Source organism: Portunus trituberculatus, chromosome 17 (genome assembly GCF_017591435.1).
Source record: "Portunus trituberculatus isolate SZX2019 chromosome 17, ASM1759143v1, whole genome shotgun sequence".
Classification (NCBI taxonomy): Eukaryota; Metazoa; Arthropoda; class Malacostraca; order Decapoda; family Portunidae; genus Portunus; species Portunus trituberculatus.
In genome coordinates this window covers 8,136,167-8,160,407 of record NC_059271.1, presented here as the reverse complement: position 1 = coordinate 8,160,407, position 24,241 = coordinate 8,136,167, and the positions used below count along the sequence as shown (strand labels likewise).

General features: G+C 39.9%; 1 protein-coding gene across 1 annotated transcript in view; it reads left to right on the top strand.

The window, feature by feature from the left end:
• Positions 1-6,398: 6,398 nt before the first annotated feature.
• Positions 6,399-24,241, top strand: part of LOC123505198 — a 40,462-nt gene continuing 22,619 nt past the window's right edge. The window contains exons 1-2 of the mRNA XM_045256364.1: positions 6,399-6,907; positions 12,287-12,648. Coding sequence (XP_045112299.1) covers positions 6,575-6,907; positions 12,287-12,648 — 695 coding nt within the window. The 5' untranslated portion in view covers positions 6,399-6,574. The remainder of the gene's footprint in view (positions 6,908-12,286; positions 12,649-24,241) is intronic.

The following is a 24,241-nucleotide window of genomic DNA, read 5'->3' as shown; positions in this document are numbered from 1 at the left end:
ATCTATTCGCTAAGGAACCTTTTTTTTTGTAGAAGAATTGGATAGAACTAGTTTAGGTAGACTGGAGTGATAATCCTTTATAGATGGTGATTGAAAGGGATAACAGTGTACTTAACCCATTCAGTACCATGGCGTGTTTTCATATTCATTCTGCTTACTATATGACGATTTTATACAGCTTCAGAAACTTACGTGAGGGATCAAAATAGTGAAGACTGTGGCCATTAATCTGACCTCCATAGACTCTCCCTAATGTCAGTAAAATCGTCTAATCACACCCAAAACTCATGGTAAAAATGCGTCTCAGTAATCTCTCTCTCTCTCTCTCTCTCTCTCTCTCTCTCTCTCTCTCTCTCTCTCCTAATCATTATCACCTTTCCATAACTGCTAATCCAGAGGTAACTCCCATAAAACCTCGCCAAAAGTAAAGATGAGACGCAGAAACGTGTGAGGAAGCGGCCATCAGTTCATATAGTAAGCAGAACAGGCATTTAACCTCACCAGACTGAAGCGGGGATCCAGTGAGGCGGGACGGGGCGGGACGGGGCGAGCAGAGACGACTGAGGCGCATGTTTACTTGGGAGGGGCGGGACAGGGCGAGGCGGGGCGGGATGAGAGAGAACAAGGGTGCACATGGGTTAGAATCTGAGATGTATGTAGTCAAGCGCGCGGCGAGCTCTGACGTGGAGGCCAAGGTGTGCGTTCCTGCTGGCTCGACACACACACACACACACACACACACACACACACACATACAATTTATTTATTCATTTATCTTTTTTTTTTATTTATTCATTCATTTATACATTTAGTTCATTGATTCTGTGGCAGTTTTAGCGATAGTTCAGTGACTGTTTCATGCTCTAATACGATTACAACCACTAACTACCGCTACTACTACTACTACTACCACCACCACCACCACTACTACTGCTACTACTACTACTACTACTTCTACTACTACTACTACTGCTAAGGCCGCCACTGGTATGATCGTGGAGCGTCTGGAGGGATTATGGGTCATCTTCATTACTTTGTGCAGGCTGTAGTGGAAGAGATCTGAGTTTTCGTTAGTTCTGCATCGCGACACTCAGATCAGTAACGTGTGCAGGACAACTTATAGGAGTGAGAACTTGTGCGTTATGTAATAGTGGGAAGAGAAGAAAAATGCCGGATAAGCGATGGGTCAGTGGTGAGCTAAACTTGAGGATTGGATAATGGTAGAAAGGAAAGTTAGTGATCTGTTCGACGAGTTGTAAGACTGAAAACATGTGTAAGAATCGAGACGTAACGTTGAAAGGACGATAATATTGAAAGGTCGAGTGTACTGCGCGTGTACATAAGAGTAAAGTTAAGTGAGGGAAGCTGCAAGAGATCATCAGGCCTATACACCTCTCCTCTTAATACTTTGATGGTAAGGATAAGAATATTGACTTTCAGATAACGGAAGTAACTAGTTTCTCTTGTCCATTTGCCTCGTAGTCATAGATGGAAAAAATACGGAAATATAGAATGCGTTATAGATGACAGTAGATGAATAAAAGTTATTACACATTATAGAAAACAACAAACAGAATAAAACGTGAGAACGTATTTAAATAGTGTATCCATAAACACTTTATCATATATTTACTTCGTAGTCATAGATGGAAGAAATGGAAATATAGAATGTTCTACAAATAAAAATAAATCAATAAAAGATAGCAAATATAATAGAAAAGAACAATAAAACTTGAGGATACATTTAAATAGCATATTCATAAACACCTTTTCCATATATGAAACAAGACAAGCAGTACCGAACGGATGGACGGTGAGAAAAGATGGTAGTGTATTTAAAAGGAGTGTTTGAGTGGCGGTGTGTCATTGCACCATATTCAGCAACGCTTCCCTCTCTCACCGCGACCATTTTCAAAGACCACAGAGACGATTAGCCGAGTTCTAAAGAGCATTTTTCCTGCTGGTAATGCAGAAAACTTGTTAACATGTCACTAAAATTACAAAAACATTCTTAAAACCCGTGTCACTTCAACTGAGTCTTTTGAAAATAGTGAAGGTGCTGTGAGGCGAGGAAGTCTTTCAGAATATAGGTCAAAGTTGTCATTCATTACTCGTGTTATTCAGCTTCGCTTCTCACAGTTCATTAACACCACACGCATCTCTATTCCTTTTATTAATTTATTCATTTATTATTTTTTGTACTCAAGCAATCTTTCTCTTTGAAAATGAATAAACAGCAAAAAAATCAAACTACTAAACTACTTCTGCTTGATTTCACGTCAATAAAATCCTGAAATGAACACAGTGACTAGGGAACTTTTTCTATTCTATTTTCTTTTCCATTGATTCAGTTTAATCTTCAACTTTCAATACCGTTACAGATAGCAAGTCGATCGAAGTGTGAAGGGTTATGAATGTGTGTGTGTGTGTGTGTGTGTGTGTTTCACTGTTTCACTGTTTGATCTGCTGCAGTCTCTGACGAGACAGCCAGCGGAACGAGCTCAGAGCTCATTATTTCCGATCTTGGGATAGGTCTGAGACCAGGTACACACCACACACCGGGACAACAAGGTCACAACTCCTCGATTTACATCCCGTACCTACTCACTGCTAGGTGAACAGGGGCTACACGTGAAAGGAGACACACCCAAATATCTCCACCCGGCCGGGGAATCGAACCCCGGTCCTTTGGCTTGTGAAGCCAGCGCTCTAACCACTGAGCTACCGGGCCGTGTGTGTGTGTGTGTGTGTGTGTGTGTGTGTGTGTCCTTCAACAATACGTAGATTAGCAAAGAAACAATTCTCTATTTTCGTTACATTTCTCGTTAATGTGTTCAAGGAAGCGTAATGACTTTTCCTATAGCTGCATTGTCCTGTTCCTTGTACTTCACTTTAGTTCCCTGGCTCCATTCTTCACCAAGCTTCGTTCTCTCACAAACACTAGCTCAAGAAAAAAAAAGACAATCACTCAGGCATTCACAGGTGTTTTCTCTCACTAACGATGCCGAACCGAAGTGAAACAAACGCCTAAAATCACGAAAACTACCTTAAGAATGAACAGAACTTCCCCAAACCTTGGTGAAACGAAAAGAGATGGAACTATGAAACATTTGCGAGTCAACGTCACTTAGTTTGTATTCTGAAACGCTCTCTCACCACGACTGTTTTCTAAGGCCACAAAGATTATACACCGAGTTCTCGAGTGTCTACCCTATTAACAATGTAAGAATCACATCAATCTGTCACTAGAAACAAAAATACTCTTAAAAACCAATGTTCTCTTAACTAGAAGCTCGTGAAAGTAGTGGTGGTGAGGGGCAGTGTTTCAAAATATGGTCATTAGCCAGTCGAGTGGTGGTGTGCCTCAGAGGAGGTAGTGGTGGTGGTAGTGTGCGTGTGTGTGCGTGTGTGTGTTCTTTGATACACACATACCGTCTTTTTTTCCGACTGTGACCTTTCCTCTCCGTTCTTTACACCCCGCGCGCCGCCTCATATTAGTTAAAGCAGACGAAGGCAATATAGTTTCTTTTTTTATGCTGAGGACTCCGGTGGTCATAATTCGTCTTGTTTTCCCTTGCCGTGACGTGTTTGGGTTTGGCTGCTGCAGTGGTGGTGGTGGTGGATACTAGTTGTGGTGGCTTGTATTCTGAAATGCTTTGCTCTCTCACCATCACTGCTTTCCAAAGGCTCCAGTTGAAGATACTCGTGTTTTTAAGGGTATTTTTATGTTTCTGGTGATGGATTGGCGTGATTTTTAGTTTATCATAAGGAGAAGCTGTCTTGAAAACCCGGCTAGTTGTATCTGTGGCCTTGCAATATTGTCGTGTGAGAGAGCAAACCTTTTCTAAATACGGGCTAAAGTGAGTGGAGGTTATCAACTGTGTCATAAAGTTTGTGTTCTTCATAACGTACGATGAAAGTGAAAAGTTTGAAGCCACATAAATTTAAGAATGGAAAGAAAAAGGATAGTGAACAAGGATAGCGAACATTTTACACAATGCATGAATAGACATTGTAGGAAAAGATAAAAGAATTATGACGTTTAAGAATATTCTATAATGTACGAGAAGGTGAAAAGTAAAAGAAAACTATAAAAGAGTAAAAAATAAAGAGAAACATTGTAAAAAGCAAAAGATATAAAGAAAATAATAACTAGAAATACAAAAATGAGAAGATGAGAATAGAAATTAAGTAAGTGAAAAGATAGAAAAGAAATACATGTAACCATTTCTGATAAGATGGTGATAAGAAGTGGCTTGTGGGTCGCAGCTGTGTGTGTGTGTGTGTTACTGATAGCAGTGAATAGGGAAACAAAAGTTCCCTTCTTTATAGCTACATAGTGTTTAGCTCCAACATTGGTACACATTTTTACCTTGAGATTTATGTACGATTAGACCATTTTATTGACATAAGGATGGGTCTGTGGAGTTCAGAAGATTAATAGCTACAGTCTTCAATATTTTGATCCCCCATATAAGTTTCTGAAGCTGTATGAAATCCCCAAATAGTAAGCAGAATGAATATGGAACAGCAGCATGGTCCTGAAGGGGTTAAATGTACGAGTATTGTGCGGAGAGTTTGTGTAGCCGGTGAGGTCTGCATGTTTCAGATGGATGAGTAATCGCTGTGGTTTGTGTTTTTTAGCTTGCTCGGCGCAGACAGGAAGGAAAAATACTTATGGTGATTCGGAGGTGATGTTTTGATTTAGATAAGTGGTTTTGATTTAGATAAGATGAAAACTTTGTCACATTGAAACACAGTACAATATGAAATTAATTTTGGTAGTGACTTCATACCGTGCTAAAATACAGGGTCTAAAAGTAAGCTAGGACTAAAAGACACCTATCAAAGAGAGTCTGACTTAAAATACAGTGAGTTAAGATTAAAAATTCTATTGTGAAAGACAAAAATTGAATAGTTTGAGTCTTAGGAATAAAGGAAAAATAAAGGATTTAGTTAAATGCTGTTTTCATTTAGATCAGTGATTCTCAACTTTTACACCTTTGAGGAACCCTTGTAATATTTTTTTTCTTTTCCATGGAACCCCATTATATGGTATACGAGTGTCTTCTTAAAGCGCAGTAACCCCTGTTCACGCATATCATTTGCTCTCATGACTATATACATGGTACTGTCTGACACGTACGAGTATGTTGGTGTCTTGAAAGTGTTTGTAATGTGATGTTGAGTAGAAATTATGAATCATGAATTAAGATCAGTCATTTTGTAATAGCACATCAATATTTTACGGGTTTCTCGCGTAATTCCTGGTGATGGTAGGCGGAACCCCGGTTGAGAATCACTGATTTAGATACTATGTGTTGTTTTGATTTAGATAGTGTAAGTAGTTGCCAGAAAGTAGGTCGTCTTCTTTTTTTTCTATTTATTTTTTTCCCATTTTCTCTGATCTCATCTAGTTTTGTCTTCTTGTTCCTCTCTTATTACTACTACTACTACTACTACTATTCTTATTATCTTTGCTTTTACTACTACAGCTACTATTACCTTTACTACTACTACTACTACTACTACTACTACTACTACTACTACTACTACTACTACTACTACTACTACTACTACTACTACTACTACTACTGCTACTACTACTACTACTGCTACTACTACTACTACTACTACTACTACTACTACTACTACTACTACTACTACTACTACTACTACTACTATTACCTTTGCTATTACTACACTACTACCACCACCACCACCACCACTACCACCACTACTACTGCTACCACCACTACCACTACACCACCACTACTACCACCACTACTACTACTACTGCCACCACTACTACTACTACTACTACTACTACTACTACTGGTATACTACTACTACTACTACTACTACTACTACTACTACTACTACTACTACTACTACTACTACTACTACTACTACTACTACTACTACTACTACTACTATTACCTTTGCTATTACTACAACTACTACTATTATTACCTTTGCTTCTACTACAACTACTACTACTACTACTACTACTACTACTACTACTGCTATTATTTTCCAATTTTAGCGGAAGTGGCTGATGGAGTGAAAAGAAACGAAAGTTAAAGAAATGTAAGTGTAGTACAGTTAGAATGCTGCAAATAACGATATGAAAGCTTTTCTCGTACACCAGTATCCTGTAATGTACGACGAGATTGTGACAAAAGTATGAGTGTGTACGATAATTGTGCGTAACGTGCGGCTAGACAATAGAAAGGGAAAAAAGAATATGGACGTTCAGCAGTTTTCTATAATGCATGATGAGGGGAAACTTTGATAAAAAAAAAAATTAAGAGCTGAAATTATAAGAGGGGGGAGAAATAAAGATAATGATAATGATAAAACGAGATGAAATACAAATATATTACAGTGCATGAAGAGAAGAAAGAAATACGTAGAACCGTTTGTAATTACATTCACAGAAACTTGGAAATCAAAACAACCAGACAAAACACAGAAAATATAAACAATAAAGGAAGAAATATATAAAAACAAACCAAACACATAAAGATAACAAAAACACACCCCAAAATACCTTCTTTATCCACATTTAAAGATGGGAGGCGCTAAAGTGACATGCATAACCCAGACACAAGTGAACGGCGGCTTTTGGTGTTACTATTACTACTACTATTACTACTACTATCTGTGGGTGGTGACATGGGCTGCGGTGTGGGCGTGTGTGAGGGCGGCGGCGTGGGCTAGGGAGGGAGAATGCGCGCCCTGCAACACTACAGTGGACGCGGACAACCTTACTTTGCCCTTCGTCGGATTCATGTGCCTGGAGGAGGAGGCGCTGCGTCACCCACCCTCCTCCTGCATTGTGTTCTTCAGCGGTGACTTCAACTTGTCCCTGTACCTCCACCACGTGCCCTCCACCCTTGTGTCCGTAAGTGTGGCGTAGCTTTTGTTCACCTGGCAGTGTTTGTGTTGTTGTATTGTTTGTTGGGTGAGCGGTGTTATAATTGTAGTAGTAGTAGTAGTTGTTGTTGTAGTTGCAGTAGTAGTAGTAGTAGTAGTAGTAGTAGTAGTAGTAGTAGTAGTAGTAGTAGTAGTAGTAGTAGTAGTAGTAGTAGTAGTAGTAGTAGTAGTAGTAGTAGTAGTAGTAGTAGTAGTAAGACAAGAACAAGAAAATAAAATGAGACGAGAAAAGAGAAGAGAATATCAGAAAAGAGTTGCCGTTAAGAGGTGGTGTTGGTGACAATGGAGAGCCACACTTTTCTAATCCTGGCCAGCTTCACTACTTCCATTTTTTCTCTTCCCACCATCTCCTTGATTCCATCCTTGTACTTCATCCTCTGTCTTCCTCTTGCTCTCTCCCCCTCGATCATCCCCAAGAGACAGTCTCTTTCAGGACCATCTCCCCTCATTACATCCCCCAGATACCCTAGCTGTCTTCTTTTCACTGTGGTCATCACCTCCGTCGTCGTACCGTCCATCTGCAACACTTCCTGATTTGTCCTCCTTTCCACCCACGGGATCTTCATAATTCTTCTGATGAACCACATCTCCGCCGCCGCCAGTCTCTTCTTCATTTCTTTACTAACGGTCCAGGTTTCACAACCGTACCACATCACTCACCACGTACAACATCACTGACCATATCATATGTGACCATATCATATGTAAATCTTTAAAATTCTTAGCTAGATCCCAGTGCTTAAATTCATGCTTGTCAGTATCTTTCTCATTTTTTCAAATTTAGATTTTCTCATTCCAGTTCTTGATCTTATTTCCGCATCACATCAACCATTTTCGTTCACCAAATATCCCAAGTATCTAAATGATACTTGCTTCATTGCCTGATCTGAAAAGAATAAAGAATAGAAAAAAAAAGACAACCTATTATCTGGCAATTACTCGTACACTTATCTAAATCAAAACAACACTCGTCTAAGATCCTTTATTCCCAAGAGTATCAAATCATTCCATTTTGTCCGTGAATGTAGCGTGGTTTTGTTAATCTGGCAGTGGTTCCGTGTGTTTAGTGTCTAATTGTTCCGTGTGTTTATCTCTCGTTTTTTCCCATCCCTTGTGTCCGTAAGCGTGGTTTGTTTATTTGTTTGTGCGTTGTTTGTTCATCTGGCAGTGTTTGTGTTGCTGTAGTGTAATGTTTGTTGGGTTTGTTGTAAGTGCTATTGGAATTGTTGTTCAGTTTCCTGTGTTACGTGTGTCTATATCTCTCGTTTTTCTCTTCCCTTCTGTCCGTAAGTGTGTGGCGTGTTTGTTCATCTCTGATAGTGTTTGTGTTGCTGTAGTGTAGTGCTTGTTGGGTTTGCTGTAAGTGATATTGCAATTGTATCAGTCACCGTCATTCCTCCTCCTTTCTTCATCTGTGTAACCACGTGTTCTCTCTGTCCAAGATTCATTAGGACATAATTGTTGTTTGGTTTACTGTGTTACGTGTGTTTGTATCTCTCTCTCTCTCTCTCTCTCTCTCTCTCTCTCTCTCTCTCTCTCTCTCTCTCTCTCTCTCTCTCTCTCTCCTTGTGCCCATAAGTTTTTTTTTTTTTTTTTTTTTTTTTTTCATCTGGCAGTGTTTGTGTTGTCGTAATGTTTGTTGAGTTTGCTGCACGTGTTATTGAAATCGTCGTTTGGTTTACTGTGTTTACTGTTTTTTTCTGTTCCTTTGTGTCTGTAAGTGTGGTTTCTTTGATCATCTTGCAGAGTTTGTGTTATTGTAGTGTTTGTTGGGTTTCCTGAATGTGTTATTGGAATTGTTGTTTGTTTTCCTGTGTTACGTGTGTTTAGATCTCTCGTTTAGTTTTTTTCTTTTCCCTTGTGTCCGTGAGTGTGGTTTGTTTGTTCATTTGACAGTGTTTGTGTTGTTGTAGTGTAATTCTTGGGTTCAGGGTCAGGTAATGTTATTGTAATCGTTGTTCGGTTCACTGTGTTACGTATGTTTATATCTCTTGTTTTTCTCTTCCCTTGTGTCCGTAAGTGTGGTTTGTTTGTTCATCTGACAGTGTTTGTGTTGTAGAGTAATGATTGTTGAGTTTGCTGCATGTGTTATTGAAATCGTTGTTTGGTTTACTGTGTTACTTGTGTTTATATCTCTTGTTATTTCTCTTCCCTTGTGTGTGTAAGTGTGACGTTTTTGTTCATTTGGCAGTGTGTGTGTTGTAGTGTTTGTTAGGTTTGCTGCATGTGTTTGTGTAATTGCTAGGTTTACTGCGTTACGTACATTTATGTCTATTGTTTTCTCTTCCCTAGTGTTCGTAAGTGTGGTTTGTTTCTTCATCTGACAGTGTTTGTGTTGTTGTAGTGTAATTCTTGAGTTTAGATTCAGTTAGTGTGGTTCTGTTCGCTGTGCTTACTTTTCCAGTGAGTATGTGGCGTGTTCTGTTCACCTGACTGTGTTTACCTGTAAGTGGCAGTGTTTTCAGGTAGTATGTTAGTTTGTTTGTTGTGCTTATATATTTTCTTGTACTTACGGTCGTATTCAGAAACACTTTACACTCTCACCATAACTGGTCGGGTTCTGAAGAGAGTATCTCCTTTTAATAACGCAGAAATCACGTTAATTTCTCACTACAACCATTAAAACACCTTGAAAAAAGTGTGCCCTCAATTAGAACCTTTTCAAATAGTGGAAGTGCGTCGTGGAAGTATTTTAGAATAGGAACCTTAGTTATTCCTCCGCCCTCGTGTCCTTGAGTGTGTGGTGTGTGTTTTGTTCACCTGACTGTTTACCTGTGAGTGGTGTGGCGATTCTGGTATGGACTTGTTATTGTATGGTTTGATTTGAGGTCAGTTGGTGTGGTTTCGTTTGATGTTATTCATGTTTAGGTGTTTGTTTTTCTTCACCAGTTATGTAGAAGTGTGTAAGATTTTTTTTTTTTTTTACTGGATGTGTCTATCTTGTTGTGGTGTATTTGGTGTATGGTTTGGTGCTGGTTTGTGTGTTTCTGTTTGCTGTATTTGGATCCATGTAGCTTTTTTTTTTTTACAATTAGCTTTGTGTGTGTGTGTGTGTGTGTGTGTGTGTGTGTGTGTGTGTGTGTGTGTGTGTGTGTTTATGAAGTCAGTTCATAACGCGGTAAGTTTTAGTCGTGGAAGAAGTCACACTCTAACAGTACAGGAAACAACTAATTGCTTAATCAATGTTCATCTTATCGAGCAAGGCGACAGTCACGTGGTATGAGAGAGAAGGAAAAAGAAGAAAAAAGTGAAAGGACACATTTTTCTACGTAAATTCTCTGTCGTAAAGGAATATGTATCTTATTTATCAAAAGGGAAAAGTGGGCCAAGAGCAACATAAATAGTAAACAAAAAGACCCACTTAGATGCCAGGTCCCGTGCAGGTCCGAGAGAGTTAGCCAAAAGAAAGGGTTAAATGTCTTGAGACCTTCCATCTACTGGTAAGGATTTAAAATGTCGGTTTATTTGAGACAACCGACGAATTTCTGATGCGCTACATGTTTTCACGCGATGTCAACATTATTTCCGTTGCAAAATTAACTTCCATTTCCTCTGCAAAAATCTCGTTACCAAGTTATTCGTTCACTCGTCCCGCTAATGGCTTTGAGGACGGCTGGAACCGGAACTTTGAGATGGGGAGACGATGATGATTTGGTGCACTAATCATAACATGAAGGCCATTTCTTGATGTATTTTGGTGTCGCACTGGGCCTTGGCGACCATGCACGGTCGACAACACTGGTGGTTTCTGTTGTCAGCGCCGTTGATTCGTTGTGCTGTTTCCATTTGGTCTTTTTTGTTGTTTTGATGATTTCAAGATTTAGTCAAGGATATTTTATACTGATTTCCCACAAGTCCTCGGAATAGGAGTAATAATCATGACTTGGGAATGTATTTGTTAATCAAATGTCAAAATGAAAAACTTTAAATGAAACTTTCAGATTTTTATTTCTTTAAGGCAACTTTGAAAAGTCTTAGAAAATAAATAAAATTCAATGTTTATTCTGTTTCTTCCATAATGGTAAGAATTGTTTTAAGTAAGATAACTATATCTGATTTTGAACATTTAAAACTTCAACATGTTCATGTTCTAATAACAAACAATATTGATAATCGCTGGTTTGGACCCAAGAAGTATCAACGATACCGATAAATCGATGACGCGGGGAAAAATAATTATCGGATAACCGATGATCTGATGTCGTTATCACGATAAATTATCATGATGAATTACTGTAATATTTCATCGAGATAACGCTCACCTATAATAGTAGTAGTAGTAGTAGTAGTAGTAGTAGTAGTAAAAGAAATAGCATTAGTAGTAATAGCAGTAGTAGTAGTAGTAGTAGTAGTAGAAACAGTGACAATCAAATGGCAAAGTAACAAGGAATGCGTGGCACGGGCAGTGTTTTCTGCTGGTTCAGGAAGTGAATCGATTGGTTCTACTCTTCATTTCCGTCGCGAGAATCATCTTTCCGCCAAATCTCGTTTCCCGGTTGGGCTTCTTCCTCCCGGTGACCTGATGGGGACGTGAGGGTCACTAGGAGGGAGGTAAGAAGAAGGGAGATCTAGTTTCAGTTTCATGTGTTTCAAAAGTACCGTTGTGATTCAGTCAAATGCTTCATGACGGTTTGATTCATCACGTTTTAGTGTTGCGTCTCGTTTTAGTCAGATTTGCCTCTTGTGTCATTGTGTTGTGCTTTATCTCAGTGTTGCGTTATCTGAGCCAGTGTTGCATCGTGCTTCAGTGAGAATTCTGTTGTATTTCAGTGTTGCGGTATCGCAGTCAGTGTTGCATCGTACTTCAATCAGAGTTGTGTTGTATTTCAGTGTTGTGTAATCCCATCCAGTGTTATATCGTGCTTCAGTCAGTGTTGTGTTGTATTTCAGTGTTGTGTAATCTCATCCAGTGCTATATCGTGCTTCAGTCAGTGTTGTGTTGTATTTCAGTGTTGTGTTATTTCAGTCAGTGTTATATCATGCTTCAGTCAGTGTTGTGTTGTATTTCAGTGTTGTGTTATCTCAGCCAGTGTTGCATTTTGTTTCAGTGAGTGTTGCGTGAAGTTCTAATCATTACTAAATGCGCTTCAATCACTATAGTCTTGGATTTCAGTGAGCGTCATGTCACGGTTGCATTACATCGGAATACAGTCAGTCAGTCAGTTGCCTTCTAATTCACCCTCATAATCCCAGTGTTGCCTCCCCGTTGTCTTCACCACCACCACATCACATACGAAGGAAAAAATAAATAAAAACAAATAGAATAGATGAATGAATAAGCACCACAAGTCATCCATAAACGTTCCTCATCCAGTACATATCACCCACAAACTTGTCACTCCTTCAGATCACGCTGTGCACCACCTTTCTCGACTACGACGCCCTGCTGCCGACAGATGAGGGGGTGTCTGAGGAGCTGGAGAGGCTGGTGTGCCAGGACGTCGAAGGTTTTATCAGGTACGAGGGCATGTATTACCCTATGTACCTCAACATCACCACCCTGCCCGTCAACCCCAACCAACCGCCAGGCCCCCACGCCCTCACTGCCCTCCACGCAGCCCCGGACCAGCAGTGGGCGGGCGGCATCAACTTGACGTATGAACTGCAGCGCCTCGGGGATAGAGAGGAGGTGGTGGGAGGACTGGAGTTCGCTCATGCTGAAGGGTGTAGCTACAACGGTGCCCCGGTGCTGCAGGAGGTGTCCCCGAGGTGAGAGAGAGAGAGAGAGAGAGAGAGAGAGAGAGAGTGACAGGATGACACCATATTTTGAGACTTTTCTTACATCAAGGCTCGATCACTCTTTCACATACATACTCAATCCATAGAACTCCTACCCCCAACCTCTCTCTCTCTCTCTCTCTCTCTCTCTCTCTCTCTCTCTCTCTCTCTCCAGCCCTCTTAACGCACTCTTACATCCCCTCCCCTCACAAAAGAGCCTAAACAAATGCACACACCAGACAAACACTTAACGCCACCTAACACGCAAACACACGTGCACACAAGGACATGGTCAAGTAGAAAAGATGGGACGAGAGGAAGGGGGGAATTGAAAATATGGAGGTGGAGGAGGAGGAGGAGGAGGAGGAGGAGGAGGAGGAGGAGGAGGAGGGATGCAAACAAAACAAGAGGTCATATTATAGTCAAATGTTGTTCCGTAGAGAGAGAGAGAGAGAGAGAGAGAGAGAGAGAGAGACTGACTGACTGACTGACTGACTGACTGACTGACTGACTGACTGACAAACTGACTGACTGACTGACTGACTGATTGTTTCGATCCAAAAAAGAAGTGTGTATCATTCGAGGCACACATTTGTACTTCATTATGAGACGGTTAAATGTGATCTCATAAACACCAACTCAGTCATAACAACTTCAGTACTTGGACGCATTTTTACCATGAGTTTTGGGTGTGATTAGACGATTTTATTGACATTAGGAAGGGTCTATGGAGGTCAGAAGATTAATGGCCACAGTTTTCACTATTTCAATCCCCACATGAGTTTCTGAAGCTGTATAAAATCACCAAATAGTAAGCATAATGTATGTGGAAAGGCGTCATGGTACTGAAGGGGTTAATTGTGATGATATTGTGAAGCAAGGCGGTAAGTGAAGTGATGCAGCATTGCCAAGGAAGCGTGTAAGTAGAGTGGGGAGTAAGGAGGCATTGCAGTCCTTGCTTGTCACCACTGTCACGTGATTATATTCCCTGACTTTCCTTGATAACCTGAGGCGTTCCTTAACTTGTCAAATCCACCACCACCACTACCACCACTAGTAGCACCATCACTACCACCACTACCACTACCACCTTGCCCTTTCCCTATCTAGGAGGGGGACTAGCCAAGAGCAAACAGTGTCAAAAGAGTTAGCCAAATGAATGGCATAAATGTCTTAAAAACCTATCTCTTTAACCCCTTCGAATTCCAAGACGCATTTCCAATTTCATTCTGCTTACTATTTGGGGATTTTGTGCAGCTTCAGATACTCAGTGAGGGAGTAAAATAGCGGTGACTGTGTCCATTAATCTTTTGACCTCCATAGACCCTTCCTAATGCAAATAAAATCGTCTAATCACACCCAAAAATCAAGGTGAAAGCCCGTCTCATTATTGAAGGGGTTAATGAGTTCAGGTAATAGGAAGTTCATACACCTCCAAGCATTATCATCCAGTGGCGCGGATTGAATAAACAGGAATTTTGACGAACGGAAGCCTTTTTTAATTGAGGGAAGTACCAGTCATCAAGCTGCATTAACTCCCATGACCTCGCCAGATGCCTTGCCTCGCACAGCACTGCCACACAACACACCTGCATGCGTCGACCTTCACCTCTCCACCTCACACTTCCAAACACTCGATCCCCTCCACACACACTGCCAACACTCGACCCCCTCCACTTCACACTGCCAACACTCGACCCCCTCCACCTCACATTTCCCAACACTCGACTCCCTCCACCTCACACTGCCAACACTCGACCCCCTCCACTTCACACTGCCCAACACTCGACCCCCTCCATTTCACACTGTCCAACACTCGACCCCCTCTACCTCACACTGCCCAACACTCGACAATACACAGAGACACCAATAATTAACTGGGGAATTTAGACACAGGTAGAATATATACAAATTAAGAATTTTAGGATGATATTTATTGACACACTAAAAAAAGAAAGTTGTCCCGTCCCCACCCTCACCCTCAGTCCCTTCTACTCCCACCCAACTCCCACCCTCATCTCCACACACCCTTGTTATCCCCATCCCTATCCCTCACCCCATCCTTCCCTCCAGTCCAGATACACGAGTTTGTTTGTGCACACGAAATATTTTGACGACTGTCCGAAACACACACACACACACACACACACACACACACACACACACACACACACACACTTGATAGGGGGAAAAATAAGAAGAGGGGATGGGGTGGATGAATGAAGATATGGAGGAGGAGGAGGAGGAGGAGGAGGAGAAAGAAGAGGAAGAGGAAGAGAGGAGGAGGAGGAGGAGGAGGAGGAGGAGGAGGAGGAGGAGGAGGAGGAGGAGGAGGAGGAGGAGGAGGAGGAGGACTGCATTCAAATTAAGAGGTAATGTTATGATGAAATCTTGTCCTTAGAGAGAGAGAGAGAGAGAGAGAGAGAGACAGAGAAAGAGAAAGAGAGGTATGTGTTTACGCATAATTCTGCTTGCTAAACACCTTTGAAAGATGAAGTCAAGGGCAATATGGAAACTCTCTCTCTCTCTCTCTCTCTCTCTCTCTCTCTCTCTCTCTCTCTCTCTCTCTCTCTCTCTCCATACGATACCCATAGCAGACGACATCGTACCTGAGGGAATAACAGTCGTACACCTTCATTTGGACAGCATTGAACAGAGGGCGCTGGTCAGGTTACGAAAGACACATCGCCAATGGATACTGATTACTATTTCTCTCGTCTTTTCTATCCTGCTCTTTGCTTTTCCTTCTCGTTACTCTTGTTGTTGTTGTTGATGATGATATAGCAGCAAGAGGAAGGAAAGGAGTAGGGGCAAAAAACAAGAGAAAAAGGACGGAGAAGAGAAAAAGTTGAAGGATGGAGAGAAAAGAGGAAGAAGCAGAAGGATGGGAATAAGCAGAAGGGATAAACAGGAATAAGGAGAACGAGGAATAAGAAGAAGAAGAAGGAGGAGGATAATGTAGCAAGAGGAAGGAAAGGAGGAGGAGGAGGATAATGTAGCAAGAGGAAGGAAAGGAGGAGTAGGGGAAAAAGTAGGAGAAAGAAGACGAAGAAGAGAAAGAGTAGGAAGATGGAGAGGAAAACAGGAAGAAGCAGAAGAATGAGAATAAGCAGAAGGGATGACAGGAATAAGGAAGAGGAAGAGGAGGAAGACAGGAGGAATAAATAAAAGGGATAAGAGGAACAAGTAGAAGGAAGACGAGGAATAAATAGGAGAAAGAAGAATAAGTAGGAGGAAGATGAATAACAAGCAGAAAGAGGACGAGGTAGTGGTGGTGGTGATGGTGGTGGTGGTGGTGGTGGTGGTGGTGGTGGTGGTGATGTTATTGTGATGGTGCTGTGGTGTTGATCAATCTTCGTCTGTATTTTTTTTTTTTCATTTGGTTTGTTACTTTCTTGTTCTTGCTCGTGATCTTGTTATTCTTGTTTTGTTCTTTTCTTTTCTTTTTTTTCTTTTCTTTTTTTCATTTCCTTTTTATTCGTTTTCTTTTTATTTGTATATTTTTTTTTTGTTATTGTTCTCCGAGGCTGGGTTTGGAGTCGCCATTTTTTCTATTTTGAATTATTAAGTGAAGCTGTGTGTGTGTGTGTGTGTGTGTGTGTGTGTGTGTGTGTGTGTGTGTGTGTGTGTGTGTGTGTGTGTGTGTGTTTTATTCCTTTCTATTTGTATATTGTTGTTGTTGTTGTTGTTGTTGTTGTTGTTGTTGTTTGTTGCTGTTCTTATCTTTCATGTGTTTTTTTTTTCATGTTCTTGTTGGTTTTCTTGTTTTTTTCTTGTCTTTATCCTTCTTTTGTCTTTATTCTTGTTTTTGTTCCTCTTTTTGTTGTTGTTCTTGTCGATCTTCCTTGTTCTTGATTCTCTTCTTTATCTTGGTGTTCTTTTATTGCTTCTTGTTTTTTGTCCTTGTTATTGTTCTTATTTTTACTTTTCTTGTTGTTCTTGTCCTTGTTGTTGTTGTTGTTGTTGTTGTTATTGATGTTGTTATTTTCTTCTTCTTTTCCCTTTACTTGTTTTTTGTCTTTCATTTTGTTGTTCTTGTTCTTTTCTTTCTTGTTCTTATCTTTTTCATTGTTCTTTACTTTGTTGTTGTTGTTGTTGTTGTTCACATTATTATTATTATTATTATTATTATTATTATTATTATTATTATTATTATTATTATTGATCTTGTTCTTGTTCTTTTTGTTTTCTTTCTTCTTGTTCTTATCTTTTTATTGTTCTTGTCTTTGTTGTTGTTGTTTTTTCTTCTCCTTCTGTGGAATGTAAGATCATCTCGCCCCTGACAAGACTCGCCTCTGGATCGGAAGTTTTTTTTTTTCTTATACAAGAAGGAGAGCTATTAAGGGCAACAAAATATTAGAAAAAAAGGGCTCACTGGAACTGCAGTCTCCTTAAAGATTAGAAAGAATCAGCCAAAGTCTGGGACAAATGTCTTGACACCTCTCTTAAAAAAAATCAAGTCGTAGGAAGATGGAAATACAGAAACAGGTAGGGAGTTCCAGAGTTTACCAGTGAAAGGTATGAATGATCGAGAATACTGGTTAACTCTTGTATTATGGGGTTGGACAGAATAGGGAAGAGAGGAAGAAGAAAGCCTTGTGCAGCGAGGCCGCAGGAGGAGAGAGGCATGCAGTTAGCAAGATCATAGAGCAGTTAGCATGAAAATAGCGATAAAAGATAGAAAGCGATGCAACATTGCGGCGGTGAGAAAGAGGCTGAAGACAGTCAGTCAGAGGAGAGGAGTTGATGAGATGAAAAGCTTTTCATTCCACCCTATCTAATAAAGCTGTATGAGTGGAACCGTCCCAAACATGCGAAGAGTACTCCATACAAGGACTTGTACAGAGTTAGCAGTTGGAGGGGCGAGAAAAACTGGCAGAGACGCCGCACAACGCCTAACTTCAAAGAAGCTGTTTCAACGAGATGAAATGTGAAGTTTCCAGTTAAGGTTATGAGTAAAGGACAGATCGAGGATATTCAGTGTGGAAGAGAGAGACTGAAGAGGAGAATAGATGTCTGGAAGGTTGTGTCGTTTTGATAGATGGAGGAATTGAGTTTACTAGGCATTGAAAACTACTAAGTTTTTTCTGCCCCAATCAGAAATCTTAGAGAGATCAGAAGTCAGGCGTTCTGTGGCGTCCCTGCGTGATCTGTTGACTTCCTGAAGGGCTGTTCGTGTCTGAAAGGACGTACAAAGATGCACGGTGGTATCATCAGCGTAGGAGTGGATACGGCAAGAAGTTTGGTTAAGAAGGTCATTAATGAATAATAGAAAGAGAGTGGGTGACAGGACAGAAACCTGATGACCACTGTTGATAGATATAGGAGAAGAACAGTGGCCGTCTGTTACGGCTGCAATAGAACGGTCGGAAAGGAAACTTGAGATAAAGTTGCAGAGGGAAGGATAGAGAGAGTGGGAGGCCAGTTTTGAAATCAAAGCTTTGTGCCAGACTCTATCAAAAGCTTTTGATAGGAACAAAGGAACAAAATTATCAGTAAATTGATATGTGATTAAACAAAACTCTTTAGAAATCATTATTATTATTATTAGTGTTATTATTGTTATTATTATTATTATTATCATTGGTGATTAGTAGTAGTAGTGCTGTTATCTTTTTTCCCATCATACAAGCTGACATAAAGAAATTGTTTCCTGGATTAATATTTCTCTCTCTCTCTCTCTCTCTCTCTCTCTCTCTCTCTCTCTCTCTCTCTCTCACACACACACCATCACCTCCTCCTCCTCCACCACCACCACCACCACCACCACCACCACCACCACCACCTCCTCCTCCTCCTCCTCCTCCTCCTCCTCCTCCTCCTCCTCCTCCTCCTTTTAGTTGAACACTGGAACATAGTTGAACACTGGAACAAGCTGCCAGCGTCCGTAGTCCAAGTTAACACGGTAGCTACGTTCAAAAGTAAATTAGACAAGTTTTATAAAGAAAATGGTTTCCGATAATTTTTTTTTCCTTTTAGCAATAGTAGTAGTTTACACTAGATACCTCTTTCTCTTAGCGATAGTAGTAGTTCCACTAGTACTCTCTTTTTTCCCATCTTTCCTGTGTAAATTTCCCCGATTGTCCTTCTCAACAGTCGGGGTGTATTTTTCGTCTTATTTCCTGCCGGGTGACGCCGGAGGGATTGGTGGGTGGGGAGGAGCTTCATCTGTTCTATCCTTACCTCCTACTAAGTATGTAGCTTCTGTACGTGTAGTTTAGTAAACGAGTGACCTCGTTATAGGTCGCAAGGCCTCCTGTCACTCGTCTTTCCTATGTATTCCTATGTATTCCTCCTCCTCCTCCTCCTCCTCCTCCTCCTCTTCCTCCTGATGAGATAGAGGAGGTGGTTAGTGGTCACATGCAAACTCATAGGAATCAACAGGACTTAAGTAAATTGTTCCTTATTGTTCCCTTGTTCTCCTCCTCCTCCTCCTGTCTGTTCTTTCTATTGTATTCCATTTTATTCCTCCTCCTCCTTCTCCTCCTCCTGCTCCTCTTCCTCTTCCTCCTGTCTGTTCTTTCCTTTTTATTTCTTTTTATTCCTCCCCCTGCTCCTCCTCTTCTTCCTCCTCCTCCTCCCCCTCGTCCTCGTCCTCGTTCTCCTACTACTCCTCCTCTTCTTCCTCCTCCTCCTATCCCCTCGTCCTCGTCCTCGTCCTCCTACTACTCCTCGTTCTCCTCCTCCTCCTCCTCCTCTTCCTCCTCCTCCTCCTCCTCCTACTCTCTGTTCTTTCATTTTTATTCCTTTTTATTCCTCCTCCTCGTCCTTTTCTCCTTTCTTTCCTTTGTATTCCCTTTTATTCCTCCTCCTCTTCCTTTTCCTCTTCAATACCACTATTAAATCTCTTCCTCTCTCATCTCCCTTCCCTCTCTCCCTTCCTCCCTCTTTCCTTCCCTTCCCTCTCTCCCTTCCTCCCTCTTTTCTTCCCTTCCCTCTTTCCCTCCCTCCCTCCCTCCCTCCCCTCCTTCTTCTCTATCCCTCCCTCTTTCCCTCTCCCTCTTCCTTCCTTCCCTCCCTTCCTTCCTTCCTTCCTTCCTTCCTTCTCCGTTTCCTTCCTTCTCTCCCTTTCCTTCCTTCCTTCTCTTCCTTTCTTCCTTCCTTCCTCTTCTATCCTTCCCTCCCTCCCTTCCTCTTTCCATGCCTTTGTTCAACGTCCTCTGCAGTGAAATAAAGATCGCCTCTCAACTTCATCCATTTATCTCTCCTTCATCTTCATCCATTTAAAAGTGTGCCAATCTTTTTTTTTCTTTTCTTTCTCTCTCTCTCTTTCTTTCTTAATCATCTCTCCATCATTTTCTTTTTTTCTTTTTAGTATATTTTTTTTCGTCCTATTTTTTTTTTTTCTTTTCATCGTGAGTTTTTTTTTATTGTTGTTTTTAATTGTTACTTTTATTTTTTTTCTGTTTTCTTTTCCTCGTTTGTCATCCTTTTTATTTGTTGATTTATTTATTTCGTTTTTAATCACTGGTGTTTGTTTATTTTTCCTTCCTGATTCTTTCTTAAGCTTTACTGTACATGCTTACATACATACATACATACATACATACATACATGCATACGTACGTAAACTACACATACTTATAGATAGATAGATTAGATAGATAGATAGATGTAAGGAGAAAATAATAGATAGATGGATAGATATTGGTGGATGGACAGATAGATAGATAGATAGATAGATGGACAGATAGATAGATAGATAGATAGATAGACAGATGGATAGATAGATAGATAAATTAATAGGGAGATCTAAAACTTTTCCAGGGCGTGTCAAAAGAACGCCACGAAATTCAAGAACACACACACACACACACACACACACACACACACACACACACACACACACACACACACACACACACACACGAGAGAGAGAGAGAGAGAGAGAGAGAGAGAGAGAGAGAGAGAGGTTTAGAGGGGGTGGAAAGGAAGTGGAGGAAGATAAAAGGAGGAGGGAGACGAAATGAAGATGGGAGAGGAGGAAAGAGGAGGAGAGGAAGGAGGAGAAAGAGAAAGGAAGAGGAAGAATAGGGAAATGAAGGAAAGGCAAGAGAAAAATGAAAAAAAAATCTTGAAACGAGAAAAGATGAGTACAAAGAACAATTACAAGAGAAGATTGAATAAAGTAAAAGAAAGAAAAGGAAGAGAAGGAGAAGGAGACGGAGGAAGAACAAGAGAAGGAGGAAGAACAGGAATAGAAGGAAGAGGAGGAAGAGGAGGAGGAGGAGGAGGAGGAGGAGGATGGAACAATAAGAAATTCCCCCCTCACACTACCATTAATCATGCCCACCTCTGACTTTGCGGGGGGATACGCCCCCTAGCAACAGCCAGAGAGAGGGAGAGGGAGAGAGAGAGAGAGAGGAGGGAAGAGGGAGGGAGAGAGAGTAAATGATAAATAAAATGAGGGACGTTGATAAATATACGGTGTAGAGGCACACACACACACAGAGAGAGAGAGAGAGAGAGAGAGAGAGAGAGAGAGAGAGAGAGAGAGAGAGAGAGAGGAGGAGAGGGAGAGGTAAGGAGAGAGAGAGAGAGAGAGAGAGAGAGAGAGAGAGAGAGAGAGAGAGAGAGAGAGAGATGGGTGGATTATACTCAGAATATTTTAGTAATTATGAAAGATTGATTATAATATTCTATTCATTTGTTGTTCTTATGCATACAACCTTTAACGACTCTTTTTATTGATTTGAGTTTTGTTCTTTATTATTATTATTATTATTATTATTATCATTATCATCAGCGTTACTCTTGTTATCATTATTTACTTTTAACAATTTCACAGATAATTCTTCCTTTTATTCCGTTTGAAAATACTCTCCTTTTCCACCTGAGTGTATTATTATTATTTTTTTTTAGCATCGTCGTCATCATAATTATTTACTTTGCTGTTATTATTATTATTATCATCATTACTATTTACTTTTTAACAATTTCATATATAATGCTTCTTTTCCTTCCGTTTCACATATACTCTCCTTTTCCACCTGAGTTTATCCACAGCGTATACGTAATTCCAGTCCAAGTTGACCCACTGATGAAGCCAAACGAATCATGTCTGTTAGTAGCAAGTGTCATCCTTTTCAAGACTTCAATCACGCACGGCCCCTCTCAGTCTCAGTCTTCTTCCTTCATGCATTGACGTGTTCTGGGAATATTCCGTTATGGTGAAATGTTCCGCCACACCGTGCTGTTTTTAACTCCTTCAGTACCATGATGCTTTTCTATATTTATTCTGCTTATTATTTGGTGATTTTAAACAACTTCAGAAACTTTTATTGGGGATTAAACCCTTCAGTACTGGGACGCATTTTTATCTTGAGTTTTGGGTATGATTAGACGATTTTACTTATATTAGGTAGGATCTATGGAGGTCAGAAGATTAATGACCAGAGTCTTCACTATTTTAATCCCCACGTAAGTTTCTGAAGCTGTATAAAATCACCAAATAGCAAGCAGAGTGAATATGAAAACATGTCCTTGTACTGAATGGGTTAAAACGGTGAAGAGTAGCATGACGCGTTTCTTTATTCATTCTGCTTACTATTTGGTGATTTTATACACTTTCAGAAACTTATGTGGGGGATTGAAATAGTGAAGATTCTGTCCATTAATCTTCAGATCTCCATAAACTCTTCCTAATATAAATAAAATGGTCCAATCGTACACAAATCTCAAGATAAAAATTTGTTCCAGAATTGAAGGGGTTAAGATTAGAAAAGAAAAACCTTCCGCTTCACTGTCGCTTCACAAAAAAATTAATTTGGACAAAGTTTGCGAAGCTGGTTTTTATAATCTTTTAACACTTTTATCTCATTCAGATAGTACAGATCACTGAAAAAAAGATTGAATTGGAAAGAGTCACATTGTTTTGCTATTTAGAAAGTCTGAGGACATTATCACCGTGTTCTGTCTTGAGAATGACCTGAGATTAGTGGTATTAGCCGTGCAAATAACGCAAAAAGGATATTATTAGTATACGTACAGGTTTCAGGATCTTTAATGATTTATTGTATATTGTACACATGTAAGAGAAAAAAGAAGAAAAACAATAATACTACCTTTTTCTTTTATATTTATGGTTTTTCTCGAGCTTGCTTAAATAAAATCACTTAAGGAAGAAGAAGAAAAATAACAATACCACCTTTATCTTTTACATTTGTGGTTCTTTTGAGCTTAATCAAATTGAAACCACTTAAGAACGAAGAAAAATACTACCTATATCTTTCACATTTGCTGTTCTTTTTGACTTTAGTTAGATAAGAAAAAGTACTTGAGGAAAAAAGAAAGAATATATATTACTATATCCACCTTTTACATCTGTTGTCTTCTTTTTCTTGAGCTTAACTGAATAAAAAAAAACACTCAATTGATCTCTATATTAAATGACTTCCGTTTGATTTATACACATCAGATCCCTAGACTTCCCTCTTTGGTGCTGCTGTGCGTGGTAACAGTACAAACACACAGCTGAATGGGCAGAGGAGGACCAGTATTCATGTGACTCAAAACACACAAGAATAATAAGTCAGGTTCATACTTGCGAGAGTGTAAAATCCTTGTTAAACTATCACTAGGTAGAATCACGAAAATGGCCTCGAGAATCTCAGGATGACGTTGACTAGATGGTTGGGGAAATAGGCAAGATAAACTACCGAAACAAAAGAGAGAAGAGAAATAATTATTGGTAGGAAAGGTCTAGAGTAGGGTAATCAATGCTGTTGGCTCTCCAAGGGTAATGAAACGGCAACAAAATGAATAAATTAAATAAAGATATACGTAAATGAATAGGTAACAAAGCCCCACTGAAGATACAAATCCCCAAAAAAGAACAGCAAGAAAAAATTACGAGAAGTTTTGAAAGATGTAGTGTCTGATGATGCTGATGATGATGATTATGCATATTGAAAAATGAATGAAATGAAATGAAAATATAAACAAATAAATAGATAAGAAAGGCCCCAAAAGAACAGTAAAAACAGAATATTGAAATTTACGAGAAGTTTGGAAGGATGTATGATGATGATGATGATGATGATGATGATGATATTAAAAGATAATTAAATAAAATAAAGATATAGACAAATAGATAGATAACAAAGGCCCTCTGAAGATACAACTCCCATAAAAAGAACAATAAAAAAAAAAGAATACTAAAATTTACGAGAAGTTTTGAAAGATGTAATGTCTAATAATAATGATGATGACGATGATGGTGAGGCTGATGATGATACATATTGAAAAATAGATCAATTAAATGAAGATGTACACTAATAAACAAATAAGAAAGACATCAAGATACAACTCCCCCCCAAAAAAAATAAAAATGGAAAAGAATACAAAAAATTTACAAGTTTTTAAAGACGTAGTGTCTGATAATAGTAAAAAATGCTGTTGCTGATGATGATGATGATGGTAGTACATATCGACATCTAACAGAACATTCCAACAGTCCTCAGTTTTCCTTTGTAATGCTCCTTTATGCCCTGGCTGGATTATACTGATGAATTACAGTGTTGAAGAGGAGGAGGAGGAGGAGGAGGAGGAGGAAGAGTAGGATGGAGTAGAAAGGAGAGAGAGC